Source organism: Trachinotus anak, unplaced genomic scaffold, assembly GCF_046630095.1.
Source record: "Trachinotus anak isolate AG129_WGS33_773 ecotype Australia unplaced genomic scaffold, CSIRO_AGI_Tana_v1 ptg000011l, whole genome shotgun sequence".
Taxonomy (NCBI): Eukaryota; Metazoa; Chordata; class Actinopteri; order Carangiformes; family Carangidae; genus Trachinotus; species Trachinotus anak.
Window position 1 is genome coordinate 12521463 of NW_027273862.1, and position 14794 is coordinate 12536256.

Sequence of the window (14794 nt, forward strand, 5' to 3'; positions counted from 1 at the left end):
ACTATCTAGTAACTCAGACATGCCTTAAATATACTATTACACTTTCCATAAGTCGAATCTTTATTAGTGTTAATGTTGATTGGTTGTCACTGAGAAGAGCAGTGTCATGTTTTTCTGATCCCGCAAAGACAAGAGACAATGGTTTGCTGATTCCTTTGACTGAATACAATGAAAAAGACTGAACTGTCTCATTTCACTTGTCAACAGCAGAGAAAAACAATAGATATTTTAAAATTATAACATGATCTTGATGTCCATGCCTGTGTGCTTTATAGTCTGTATAAATGACTTGTGCAGTTACCAGAAAATGACTTGGTTTAGGAGGATAATTCACCTAAGACAAGGCTGATTTTAGGGTTAAGCATTAAAGGATCAGTCCACCAAGACAGAGCTCAAGACAGTTATTTGGTTAATGAATTGACAGAAAATTTATGTCACAATTTCTGCTGGAAATGTGAGAATTGGATTTTCTTTGCCATGTATCACTGTAAACTTAATATCTTTGGGTTTTGGTGTGTGAGCAGACAAAGCCAGACATTTGAAAACATTAAACTCTAATGTTCAATGGGCTAAATTTTCTGACATTTTATAGGCAAAAGTTTAATTAAGATAAAAATCAGTGGGTTAATGATAACGAAAATAACTGTTAGTTGCAGCCCTGCAACAAAAAAGCTGTAACTATTGTGTGTGTCCACTGGACCATGTAATCAGTTACCTTCAGGAGAGGGGCAGCAGAGCATCTGGACAAAAACCCTTTATCCATTTATTTATACTTACAGCTTATAAGCTCTTTATAAAAGGAGCCTTATTAGAAAGTGGAACCAAAAGAAAAACATTTTCTCACTCAAACTTTGTGGTGCCACGCTATGTAGAAAGTTTCAATTCTATTTTAAAAATCTCAGATGCAACATCTCTTTAACAGAGTCCTGGATACTCTTGATCATCCACAGACCTCAGTCTGAACCGTTTTTATAGGGATTATTTCTGAGAATGTACTTCATGTAAAATTTCCCCTGAAAAAAAATCATGGCGTGTGCAATTTTATCATAACCAATACAGATGATGGCCAAGGCTATGAAAATAAGATCCAAGTTTTAATAAACTGAAATGACTATCACCGTGCCTGCTGGTGACCGCAGCCTCTCCAGAGTCTCACCGTGTAAAAATGCAATTGTGTCCCACTGGTCTGATTGGGAAGCTGTTGCTTTTTGTTTCTTGGCTCCAACTTGAGCTGTTGTAAAGTTACTTAAGGAAGAAAAACATGGAAGCAGACATGATGAACACAATATATCTCTGTGTATGGGGTGGGCAGTGGTGGTGGTGGTGGTGGGGGGGGGAACACAGCATTACCGACCACAGTATTGTCAACTAGTTATGATTAGCCGCAACATCTCTCTGCATTCTGCATATGAGCGTGCACACTATAGTTATGTTGCACATCTGGTTCTGTATGTTCATGAGACCACTTTCTGACTTTGCTCTTTATCTTTTGCTCTTTGTCTCTTTATGTTTTTCTTTGTTTTATTTGCTCTTTTCTGTGATCGTTCGTGCCACTTTCTCCTCTTGTGCTTCTCCTCATCCTCTTTCTACTTTTATCTTTCTCCTCTGGCTGTATTAAGCAGATGTGTGTGGTATTTAGAGGATTTTTAGTGCAGTTATACAATCTGTGGAGAGACATCTATCCTCCTTCCCTTCAACAATAAATATTCATGTCTTTGGTTCTGCTTAGAGCAAAGAGGTTTGGATAATTTATTCTCCACTGGGTCAAGAACGGCATGTTTGTCTGTGTGTACCTGTCTGCAGATATTATTGGGTGACTGAACCCACAAGATCTTTAACACACACGTTATAACCCTGCATGTGCGTGCACACACACACACATGGTGCAGTCTGATCCTAATTCTTTACACATTTAAGTTTTCGCTCAGCAATTCTACCTGTTTACTTTCTTTTTGTGAAATTCTTTAAACAGAGAGCCACAGTGTGCGTGCAGTGTACGTTGACACAGTGAGTCCTCCCATCTGTAGCCATTTTGTGTTTTTGATCCTAATGATGAAAAAAACATTCATTGTTTTGTCTGTTACTGCGAGACAGTCATCATCACAGATGTCTGTGGGTTTTTGCTCCTGCAATTGTATTTCATAATGTATGCAAATGAGTAAATGTGGTGGGTAGCATCTTTTGGCCATGGTGGAAAAACGTCTCAAATCTGTAACTTAAAATGTACTGAAATTAAAATGAAATTGTAAAATTAAGCATTGCACTAATAGTATCCGTTACAAAGTAACAGTCATTTTAAAACATTGGTGGTTTAACATGTAATAAGAGTTTATTAGATATTCAAAGTAGGTTTATCCAAAGTCAGTTATTAGTAAGTGTATTGTATGATTTGTATGTGAGTATGTATCTTGGACAGAAATCTGTAACTGCAACTGTCAAGATAAATGATGTAAAGTTGGCAGTTACATTTTTATTTTTCCATGTCTGTTTAGTGACAGTCTAATTATCCACATGTCCATCCTTGTCAGAAAAAACAACTTAAGGAATAGTTCAAGATTCTGTAAAATTTGCTCATCCATTTACCTCCTGAGAGTTTGGTACCACCCTCATGCCTGTTGTTAGTAAAGAATGTATAACCAGCAGCCAGGTAGCTTTGCTTAACATATCTTCTGGAAACAGGGGGAAACAGCTAACCTGGCTCTGTTAATGGTAAATTTGTGAAATGGCAAATTTTTGTTTGTTTACATTTAAGTTTTTGTATGGATTCCATCAACAAGATATAACATGTTAATCAGTGAGCTTTAGATGTGCAGGTTAGTACATTTTGTTACCTATAGACAGAGCCAGGCTTGCAGTTTCCCTCTGTTTCCAGTCTTTATGCTAAGCTAAACAAACAGGCTGTTGTCTGTAGTCACATGACATGAAAGTAGTATCAGTCTTCTCATCTACCTCTGGCAAGAAAGCAAATAGACGTATATCCAAAAGTGTCAAACTCTTCCTTTAATAATTGCATCCAGTTCTAGTTTCAACATAACAACATAAGTTTAAGTTTCCAGAAGGTGATTACTTCACTGATCAGCAACATCCATTTGATTCAATTAAATAATCACAGTCTGTATTGTAGTTAATCTCGTGATATACTACCAGCAAATAACCAAAGTGCCACTGCTGTCCCATAATCTCAACCAGTAGCCGTTACTAAGTATTAAGATTTCCAGATTTGAAGTCAGTCACATGTTATGAGATAGAAACAGTCTATGTGCTATATTGCACACCAAGTACGCCCATGTACATCAAAAGAAAATTTAACATTGCATTCCATTTTGTTAGTGTGTTTTTATAAACCCTACAAGATCTGAGGAAAAGCAGCACACATGGATTTTGTTTTGTTGTGGATTCTCCCTTTAACTAGATCATCTGTTGGATGCTCATGCTGTCCCCCCTGCCGCTGGAAACTACCGTGCCTGTTCCACTTCTCAATGGCATTCTTGTGTTAATGCATGAATCATGACACTTTGACTGTGCCTCTCTTTCTACCTTTCCCTCACTCTCATTCATATCTCTCTCCCTCTCCCTCTCCCTCTCTCTCTGTCTCTCAGTAACGGTTTAACCCTCCACAGATGACTTGCTTTTGGGACTTCCTCTGAAGTGCTGGTGGGTCACACGCATGACGACCAGGTTAACAGGCAGGCAGGTTTGGGAGGTTGGGGATAGAGGGTCATGGTCAAAGGTCAGGATAACAGGGAAATCCCAGGGCTCAATGCAGGGACACTCACCCTCCTATGGGTTGATTATTTCAGAAACCTGCTTTGATGTGCAGCTCGTCTAAAGCATTTTTTCTTCAACAGGGGACAAAGAAGTGTTGTTACATATTCTGCTTTCCTGTCACTATTTTACTTTGCTATTTGGCTGTTAGCTCTCTTGGCAATGGGTTCATTTAAACTGACAGTTGTGGTATATCTGTGTCTATCCTGCATATGCCAACTCTCCATCCAGTTTAGACGCATGCACATTGATGTATTAAGGAGAATGGCACAACAAGGCCAGAGCCCATGATGTAGGGATGCAGATGTTGACAAGAGAGACTCCATGAAGGGTTTCACTTTCTAATCCACACATAAAATTAGTGTCTATTTATTTTAGATTTACTGCAATGAAGTAAAATGTTGATGTCGATGAAATGTGCTGTCTGCTTCCTGTCCACATGCCAGCAGTAGACGTGTTTGCCACTGAAGCAAACTACAAAACATGACAAAGATATCTTAATTAGTCATTAATCACAATTTCGCATTAAATCGACTGTGAAAATGCACTTGAGAGAAAATGGAAAAGCAGTGGTTTAAATGCCAATTTAAAGCCTGTCACACCACAGTGGCGTCTTCCTCTGTGTAAATCACAGTCATGGCTGTAAATGCCTGACTGGAAACTCTTTGATCACTGAGAAAAAAATGAGAGAGGGAGAGGGAGAGAGAGAGAGAGAGAGAGAGAGAGAGAGAGAGAGAGAGAATGTCTGCATTTCACTGGTGAGATGCACCCCAGGAATTGCTAGGTCATCTTTTTCCAAGTGGACACATGGGCAACTTGGGGTGAATTTAGAAATCTTCCTAACTAATCAAATCTGGTGGTAAATCAGCACAAATTAGCAGCACAAATATGTCAAAGAGATCTTTATTTGGAAAAATAGTTCTGTAATATGACTGAACTCAACACACAACAAACACACAAAAACTCATCAAACACTGTCTCTGTGTGGTGGGGGTGTAGCAGCCCAGGAAAAAAGCTGGTAGCTCTTCAGCAGGTACATGTCACCTCATCCTGCTCTTTGATAAGCACAGACACTTCCCTTTAGCATGGGACTGACAAACACACACACACACACAATTTTTTTTTTTTTTTTTTTTTTTTTTTTTACAAAAGAAGTGGTGGACCCACGAGGAGATGGGTTGACATATGGCCAGCAGGCCACTATTATTTGTCCTGTCACACATTTAACCTCTTTGGCTGTGTCAAAACTAACCTGGCAAATTTTAAAAAATCATCTTGCTTTTTGTTAGGGTAGCATCTGATCAAACCACTACTGTTGAGTCATTCATTTGATGAAAAAAATACATCTGCTGTACAGACACACAATATAAGTGATCATTGAGAGTGAGAGGTGAAAAAGGACTTCAGAAGACCCACAGACAGTAGTGGTGCTGTGTTTCAACCCAAACTTTTCAGTCATTACCTGAAAATACTAGTGTGAATGTGAGTTGTTTTCACATGTAGACAACACTTTTAGATTTAGCCTTTGTGTAACTCTACCTTATCTGTATGATTGTGTGTGTGTGTGTGTGTGTGTGTGTGTGTGTGTGTGTGTGTGTGTGTGTGTGTGTGTGTGTGTGTGCAAAAGAGAAAGTGTGTGTTAAAAGGAGATAAAGAAATGAGATGGGGAAAATTACTCACTATAGTCACACCTAGAGGATGAGTAAGATGGTGGGCAAAGCACAAGAAAGGAAGAAAGAAGTCTCACAGAAGCCTTAAATAGTACAAATGAGTCTCAGTCTCCCTTTAGCATGTATTCGTCAAAAGGAACAGGATGTGTGTGTGTGTGTGTGTGTGTGTGTGTGTGTGTCTGCATGAGGGAGAGGCAGCGGCGAGAGTTTACAGGATCAGCACATTGGCAGTATAAAGCTTTGTCATCCTGCTGTTTTAGCAGTTTACCTGTCTTCTGAGCTCCTGACCTCTTCCCAGATTTCCACATCATTATCACTCAGGTCTAATATTTAGTAGTGGTTGTAGCGTCAGTGTTCAAACAAGCCACTAGTCACTTTGACCAATTTCAGCACTGAAATAATGCCCAGATGTAATGTGAGATAATCCACTTCAGAAGATCGTCAAGTGTGATGGTGCACACTGCAGCGATCCTATTTGGATGCTGCTGCCCTTAACTGTATAAGTGTGTGTGTGTGTGTGTGTGTGTGTGTGTGTGTTTGTTGGTGTGTGATCAAACCTTTCATGGAAACCAGGTCCTTCAGTGGAATGGAAAAATGTCTTGAACAACAGTAAAACGATGTGAGAATAAACCACACAATTGAGCACAGTCACTTTTTCTTACATCACTGTGAAAGGATCATTTAACATGTCAGAGTGTTTGTGAGGAAAAGTCACATTTCTACAGCAGGAACCCAGACAAAATAATGGCTGTCGTGATAGCGGAAGGATCATTCCAGTGGTTTCTCATGTTTAAGCCCATTTGACTCTCCTGGATGTGTGCTGAACAATTTCTAAAGTACACCGTAGGTTTCAGACTGATTTCCTACCTTTTTATTTGAAGATTTTGAAACCTGCTTGTCATGGGTAATTGATCACAGAAAGTATTTTGTCCTGTTTATTCATTTCTACTATTTTATTTGCAAAAGTTATATTTTTGTGGCAGAGTAGTGCAGTTGTAAGCAGGCCTGTTTTGTTTTCCTTGCCAGTGCATTTAAGGACACTCTAGACATCTGAGCCATGTGGCTGTACATGTCAAATGGATACTGTAGCTTTGTAATGCAAGAAAGGACCAAATCAAATTATCCATGACAACAACGTCAAACATGTATGTTTTTGTTAATCCTACAGTTTGCTTTGTTGACTAAGTTTTGCATTGCAGTCCTCAAATTTCTCACATTGGCTCTTCCACAAATGCTTCACAGCTGCATTGTCATGTGGTAAAAAAAGTATTTCAGCCAAGGGGAAATTTAATAAAAGTTGTCTATAAGTTCATTGTTTGCTTACCTCAAGAAAGTTTCACTGCCCTGCAGACTGACCTTCAGACACAAATGAAAGGAAGCCAGTGGCTGCAGACATGAAGATGTGTGATGCGCTTTGGTTGGCAGTCATGTGAGGTGTCAGGAAATGGGCTAAAACATGCAAAGTCAGATCTATGGCCATAGATCTCTGTATGAATGTGTGTGTGTGTGTGTGTGTGTGTGTGTATGCTAATGTGTGTGGATGAGGTTACTAACAGGATCATCTCCTACCGTCAATGAGGTGTGAACTCCAGACTTCTCATGCCCCCACCACCACTACCACCACCCCCTTTACACCAGCCCAGGTGTCAAAGCCCCCACTGAGGTGACACTTATCACTGGTCTGGGAAAGAGCCGCTCTGCAACAACACACGTGCACACACACACACACACACACACACACACACACACACACACACACACACACACTCAGATACCAGAGGACGACTTGGGCTGGAAAATATCTCTCCTTCTCACCAGATATGAAGGTCTATAGATTATCAGGTCTGAAGTACAATGATAAAATCAATGACTATGGCAACCGTGTGAGCAGCTCTGGTTCAAAAACCATCTTTTAGGTTTTCGAACAGTCTCAGCTCCGTTTAATAAACTGTCAATTCGAAGAACTTGCCTCTACTATTCACTGATCAGGCACACTAGGAGGCTCAGCATGTTGGACTTCATCTCACATATTAACACAGACACACACTCACTCCCAGATTTATCTATGACTACCTGACGGATGTCTGTTTTTAGGCTGTGTATCTTGCTCTGTTCTCACTCCTCCTTTCCTCTGAAGATAAATGTGTCACTCGCCCGACAGAGGATGTGTGTGTGTGGATGAGAGAGCAAGTGTATGTGTGCTGACAATTTGGGATGTTGAGTCACCCGCTGTGGGGCAGATAACTCAGCAGACAGACAAACACATCAGCATTAAGAACCCAAAACCATTCATTTGGGCAAGATTACGGCAGAATGAGTTAATACACACAGTACACAGTAGACGTTGCAGAAAGTACTTTGTTATTATAAACTTTTTTTTAAGTTTGACCGGTTCACTATGCAACTGAATACTTCATTTGGACAAATATGCAAGGAACAGAGTACATAATATAAACAGTTGTGGAGGACAGTAGCCAAATGGTTGCAGAAGCGACCTTGTGACCAGAGGGTCAGTGGTTCAAATTCCTGGACCGCCTGGCAGGGAAAGTGACTGAGACACAACGACTGTCATCAAGACGGTGTGGAACAAGGTTTTCAATACTCCGTGACTGCAGTGAATCTGTTCACTTAACATCAGTTGCAAACTGTGGTTTATACTGTACTTGGCAGCTGCCAGATGCTACAAACAGTCTTTCTGCTACAGCACTCGCTTTAACTGCCTGTCACTGGAAGCATGTGGATCTTTTGTGTAAATTAAACAAGTCGATTATCAAGTAAACAATATGAAAATCAGCTTGAATACAGCTAACATATGGTAGATAGCAAACAGAAGTTGCAAAATTGCCAGATATTGAGATTTAGATTCTATAAAACACTGTCTTCATATTAACATTTCACCAAATGAGTCCCTATAATGTGAAAATGTTAGCATTACTGCCAGCCCCACTGATTTTCAGCTGTGTGCTGTTTTCAGATGACTTCTCCTCATTGTTTTGGTGAGCTGGGCCGTCTGCATGAGTCCCTGTGGCTCCCTCTAGGTAACAGATTGCACATGTTAGCTTGTCGTTGTGGGTTTGTTTTGGAGTCAACTCTGTGCCCTCTGCACTGAAAGCTGTATCCTGTATTATATCAGAAACAATTGCTACAACAGATGAAGCTGTGGTTTTCTATTACAACCTCAGTCATCATGTTACATTAGGATTCAGTGTGCCCCTGATAAGAGGCGTCGTATATCTTTTGAATCTTTTCTAAGTTAAATCACTTGTAAAAGGGATCATATTGTGTTTCTGAGCTGTTGCATAGTGTCACCACTTAAAGCAACTTTTTTTTTTTTTTTTTTTAACAGATTGGACAGCAGTATATTTTGCCCAAACTGATTTTTTATGCCATGCTGCTATAAATACGATTAGCTTGTATCGACCTGACAAACAGATATCTGTGGCTATCATTTGCTGACTCTGCTAAATGGCTTCTCTGATAAACCACTGAAAGGAAAAGTTACTGCTGCAGCACATTCAGGAAGATAAAGGCTCCGCTGCTCTCTTGTGGCACTGGATGCTCCATGGATAGGCAGTCTGCCATAGGCACTGTGTGAGCGAGATGCCTGTCTGCTGAAAATGTTCATGCGTTTGTGGGTTTAGTTGGATCATGCTGCTAGAAGTCTAAATAAAAAGTGAAAAGCATGTTTTGATGTCTGTTGGGGCAAGGATGTCTGCTTTGTGAAACTTTAATTGGTGGGGTTATTAATCTCTTCTGTGCCGTCGTTCCATTGTTAATTGTCAAAACTCCCTGACAGCAGTTAGTAAGCTCCCATTTTGTCATGTGAAGTACTGTAATTTAATTAAACTGTATCAAAACAAATCACACATACATACATCAACAGAGATCTCCCATGATCCTGTCTGCACATAAAGCATGAAAAGGGGTGAGCTGTGTTGAACCTTAATGTGTATCTAACCCCTCTGAACAATGGCAGTGACTGTTTGTCTCAAGTTGTTTCTCTATCAACAATAACAACTCCCCGTGTTTATCAGTAAAAATGGAATAAAGATAGTGAGTATCTCTTATGTTGTGTATATAATCAGTGATGCCTCTTTAAATGAAGGTGTCTTGACTTTTTGAATCCCCGTAACAACAGGTTGCCACTTCTTGTGGAACCCATGAAGGTAGTCTAGACAGTCGTGCTGTAATTGTCTGTGCAATCGCATGTGACATCCCTATGATAATAGCTGTCGTCCTCATAATTGCTATTGTCCATTCTGCTGTCCCTGTAATCTGTACTGTCCCACATGAGGAGTCTTCCAGGTGACACTTTGCCTCCAGCAGAGACTATGTTTGATGTGTCACAACTTGGGAGCCTTCACATGTAAATGAAATTTGATGCAGTGATGTAAGTATTCATCACACCTGCCAAGGCTCTTCACGTTGTTACCATTTAAAAACTATTTAAATTAGACTTCTTTTAAATTCTTGCCTTTGATAATCATGTTATTTCGAATCAAATGGTCCAAACCCCAGTGCAATGGGCTACATAAATATTTAAATATAAATAAGACTAACGGTAAGTGCGGAAAGTGTTTACTACTTGCTTTCATACTTTTTAACACAAATAAAACTTTGCATAAGATAAATGGTGACATCAAATCAAATCCATTCGTGTTTTTCATAAGAGGGACATTACTGAAAGCAGCTTACACATAGAATTAACCTAATAACGGCAAACTGCACTCTACTGATTTATTGTGATGGTTTGTCCAGCAATTTTTCGAGGATAATTTCTTTACTTAAATAAAACTTCCACTTAAGAAGCCATCTGATAGCAATTATGTTAATTATGAAGTTTGTACCATAACCAGCACTTCTGGTGTTTGTTTACCGCGTCTATGTTTCAGTAGCATAGATAAAAATATTTTCAAACCCAAAAGACACGTAAAGGGAGGGAATGAAAGAATAAAATACTATAATCCCAATGAAAGTCCAACACACACAGCCACACACATATCATTTCTTGTCCCATAACTGCGTTTTCAAAGGAGAAGCTCATTAAAATGATTTCTACGTATAGGACAATGATGTGTGTCCTTAAACCTCCCACAGAACCAAGAGATGCTGGTTTATTAGAACGGCTCAACTGTTCACAGTCATCACAGAGATAAATGGGTAAGAGGAGGAGAAAAGAAAAGCGCAAATATGCCACCTAGTGCATGTATGCAGGAAGCAGAGAGCACTGCTGAGTAAAAGTAAGTGGTAGCTATCATGTGTCTAAAATGTGTAGATTGCTGGCCTCTATTATTACACATATTATCTTCACATAGATCCTTTGTATCTTTTCATTTTCAGTTGTACGGTCTCATCTGAGCCCATGTGGTCATGAGGAATCTGACTGCTCATGACTGACTGCTGTAATTATTGCAGGCCCCAATGTTTTCACCATTTGTTTTCTGCAGGGTTCACTTCTGAGACTTTTTATGACCTTTTTAACACTACACACTTCACAGTCATACCGGCTGGAAATGGATAAACAGAGATTCTCGCACCAATTTTTGCAAAAATCACATAGAAAAATATTTCATAAAATTACTGCTCAGGGTATGCCAGAAAAAAATATTTAAGACATTTGAAAATGGGTGAGTACCATTAAAGGCCCCTTTTAAAAAGAAAAAAAAAAGGAAAATGAAATCAATAGTCTTTAAGGCGTTTCAAGACCAGCAGATGCCCTTTTTGAAATCATGTGCAGCTGCTACAATTTTATTTTCATTCACATTTACAAACGAAATGTCTTGTTGTAAATGTGATTGCCCCCTGGGGAGCTGTCAATAACATAACTTTTATTTTGAACGCATGGAGCTCCGTACTTCCTTCTGCCAAGTTGAACCTGGCGAGGAAGACGAACCGTGGTCGTCGTCTGCCGACGAAAGGACTTCGCGGTGAAGTAAAAATACAGAAACAAAAAAATGAACTCTGTCGAGAAGAAGTTGGCGGACCTGATACGCGAACACCCGAACCTGTACGACCAGTCACGGCGGGACTACAAAGACAGCCTCAAGGGGCATTTGTCTTGGAAAGAAATCGCAAGCGCCATGGAGAAACCGGAGGAAGAGGTGAAGGTGAAATGGAAAAATCTGCGCGACAAGTTCTGTAAAGCGAAGAAGCGAATGGCCAAGAGAAGCGGCCCCCTGCTGGACGACGAGGAGAACCCGCTGGAGAGGCCCGTCCCGGTGCTGTACAACCAGCTGGCCTGGCTCGGCGCCTATGTCAAGCCCAGGGTGGAAACCGGCATGGGAGAAACCAGCGAGGTGTGTTAGCCTGTCTGCCATTCGCTGCTTTAAAACGTGTTAACGCGTTTGGTTGTGAAATACGAGCTGCATGACAGACCTTAGCAGTCGTTAGCTAACAGCTGTTAACTTAGGCCTGCGGAGTCGTGGGCACCGCTAACAGTAGGCTAACTAATCATATTTACTGCCTGGTTAATTAACACTTCTATAAAACGCAGCTGTATAGATAATTGTATATTTTTTAGCGCTAATTACTTTCCACAAGCTAAACACATGAAACCACGGATGGAGACATTCAATATAGCTGCCTCTCAGCACATCCGGGTTTAGTTTTCAAAATAAGAGCACCTGGTGGAAACCCGTTAACCCTACAATGGCACTCCAATATACCTTTTGCCTTCACAATATAATATGTAAAATGGAGTCTAATGGTTTACCAGATTAATATATAGTCATGCACAACATAAATATATATTTGATTAGAACACCTAAAATGCTCTGCACATCTGTAGTCCACCCACACAGGTGATTTCACTTATTTGGCTGTTTAGAGCCCTTCTGAGGACAGTGTGGGTGTGAGCAGACTGTGGTCTGCAGCCATTTTTCACAGCAGATATTTTGACTCATCATAGCAGGAAAAGTAGAGGTGAAACAAATGTCGTTAACAATGGCTCAGTTCCATTAAGTGTCCCAGGAAGTCATTCCAGTGGATGAGCCTGCACAATACTGGGAATACCCTGGAAGTGGCTTTCTTAGTGGAATTCAGATGTTTTCAAAATTTTATCTGTTGCGAAAAAGGAAAAAGGACGCTTGAACAAGCATAACTGAAAACCACTGTGGGATGGATCTTTAAATTTGATTATTATTAAGAGTTATAGGTATTATATTAGATTTGGACAATTTACAAAGGCAGAATATACTTATTTGTGCTCTGTGGTGGACAAAATATGTTGTTTCTAAATTACCCCAGTCATATCTCGGATACATCAGCCTGCAGAATAATCAGTCAAGCTCCATACAACAGTATAAAATGCAAAATGATAGAAATTTATGTATTTTAAAAATGTATTTTAAAAACACTCTAAAATGGTTGCAAAAGCAAACCTATTTAATTCCTAGTAGGAGATACAGTATTAGTTCTATAAGGGGCTTTGGATTTTGTTTGGCTGTGATCCACAAGACATGTTTTCATACCACACAGGTAGCTGGAAGTGGTGATGATGTGGAGAAGGAGCGCGATAAAGATGAGAAGGAGCAGCACGGTCCCCTGCCTGTTGTTAGTACGAGCTTTTCTCCTGTGGAGTCCTGTCCAACCAACCATCAGAAGATGGGAGTCTCCCTTAAACGTAAAAGGCAAGCAACCACAGAAACTGACATAACTTCTGCAGATGCCCTCACCAATGTCAGAGATGAAGATGAACTGTTTCTGCTCAGCCTTCTGCCCTCACTGAAGAGGCTTACCATTAAAAAAAGAATGGAGGTGCGGATGAAATTCCAACAGGTGCTTTATGCTGCAGAATTTGAGGACTAAATGGCTCAAAAGGCAATGGAAATTAGAGAGGTTGTTTTGCCATATTTACAATTTATGATTCATACTTGTAAATAGATTGTTCGCTTTTTTTTTTTTTTTAGCAATTGTGACTTGTTAATATTTATTGTTGCATCTTTTATAAAATATAAATATAAAATATATAAAATATACCAGAATAGGTAGGTCTAGTAGGTCTAGCTGACCATGTATCAAGAGCTTTGTCTCTGGGTTTGAAAACAGAGAAAATGTATCTAATTTTGAACATAGGTGATGGAGCTGGTCATTTAATACTAGTTTTAAAACTAGGGTAAACATTGTTATTTGTTAATTAGGTGCACATGTACAGTGACATGTAGTGCAATCAAACACAACAGCCCCCCTCTTGTTTGAAGCTGATATCATTCATTCATCTAATTTTTGAGGTTGTACATTGTTCTATTAAGCAGTGTTATGTTACTTGCATTATGTTTTTAATTTTTTGTCCTCACCCACTTAAATAATTATGGCTAGGGCTCAGGCTGGGCTGGACAAAACATGTGCCTCTGTATCTGTAACTCAGAATAATGATGCCACTGTTTGACTCATTTTTCTAGTGAAAAGTTCTCGTTCATATTTACAGTTGGAACGCACAAATGCCACAAGTACACAATAGTTTAACTAATTAACATTGTTAGTGTTGCTATTTTCAGATAAATCCTGATGACAGCACAGTGCCATCTCTCATTGTAACATTTCAAATGAATATTAAATTAAAATAGCCTTAACTTTTCAGCTACAAATTAGGGAAGTTACATCCATAAATCATTCTGCTTGCCAACACTGCCCGATTCATTTCAAATAATTTTTGTAGATTACACAAAGTTCACTGACTCAGCATAAACAGCTCTCCTTTATCTTTCTAAAGAAGTCATTCTATTGTATATATTATAGAAATAAATATTTTATTGCTCCTGAAAAATAGTTTTGCTTCCTGTTATTTGTGCACCATTTCGAAAAAAAGCAAGTCACTGCTGCTAAAATGTGTTGGTATTATACATTATACAGTTTGTGATCCTGATGAACATGAATGACCCCATTCACAAATTTCACCTGCTCTCACTCCCAAAGTGACTTTCACAGACTAAGAATATAAAACAACAAAATCAAAAGTATTTAATCTTTTGTGCTGCCAGCAATGTTAGATACACCAGAGAAAACACAAATCTATTTTCGGGTAACAAACAGGTAATTTTTTTAATAAGACATTTCAGTTACACAGTATGTCCAAATGTGCATTTTTATTATAACGCAAGTAGACAAAAATCTTTTGTCTTTCATATTGCTGCTCATTCCTTGCTTCCTGTTGGGTTCTAGCAAAGTAATGGCAGAATCACCCTTGTCTTTTATTTCACTGAGAGTAATTTCCAGCTGCAGAGATACTATTTCATTCTGTTAGCTGCAAAGTCATTCACTTCCATACACACACAGACCAATCTCTTGTCTGTCTCAACAAGGTCCTCCCTCTGTTCAATCCCCAGTCAGGGACTGGTTGGTAACAACAAGCCTGTCCCTCC

At 39.4% G+C, this 14794-nt stretch overlaps 1 protein-coding gene across 1 annotated transcript; it reads left to right on the forward strand.

Annotated features, from left to right (window-relative positions):
* The first annotated feature begins 11211 nt into the window (after window positions 1-11211).
* Window positions 11212-14199, forward strand: LOC139628410 (uncharacterized). The gene is made up of 2 exons (XM_071490064.1): window positions 11212-11731; window positions 12912-14199. The coding sequence occupies exons 1-2, from the start codon at window positions 11390-11392 to the stop codon at window positions 13239-13241; spliced, it is 672 nt and encodes a 223-aa protein (XP_071346165.1). The 5' UTR covers window positions 11212-11389; the 3' UTR covers window positions 13242-14199.
* Window positions 14200-14794: the final 595 nt, after the last annotated feature.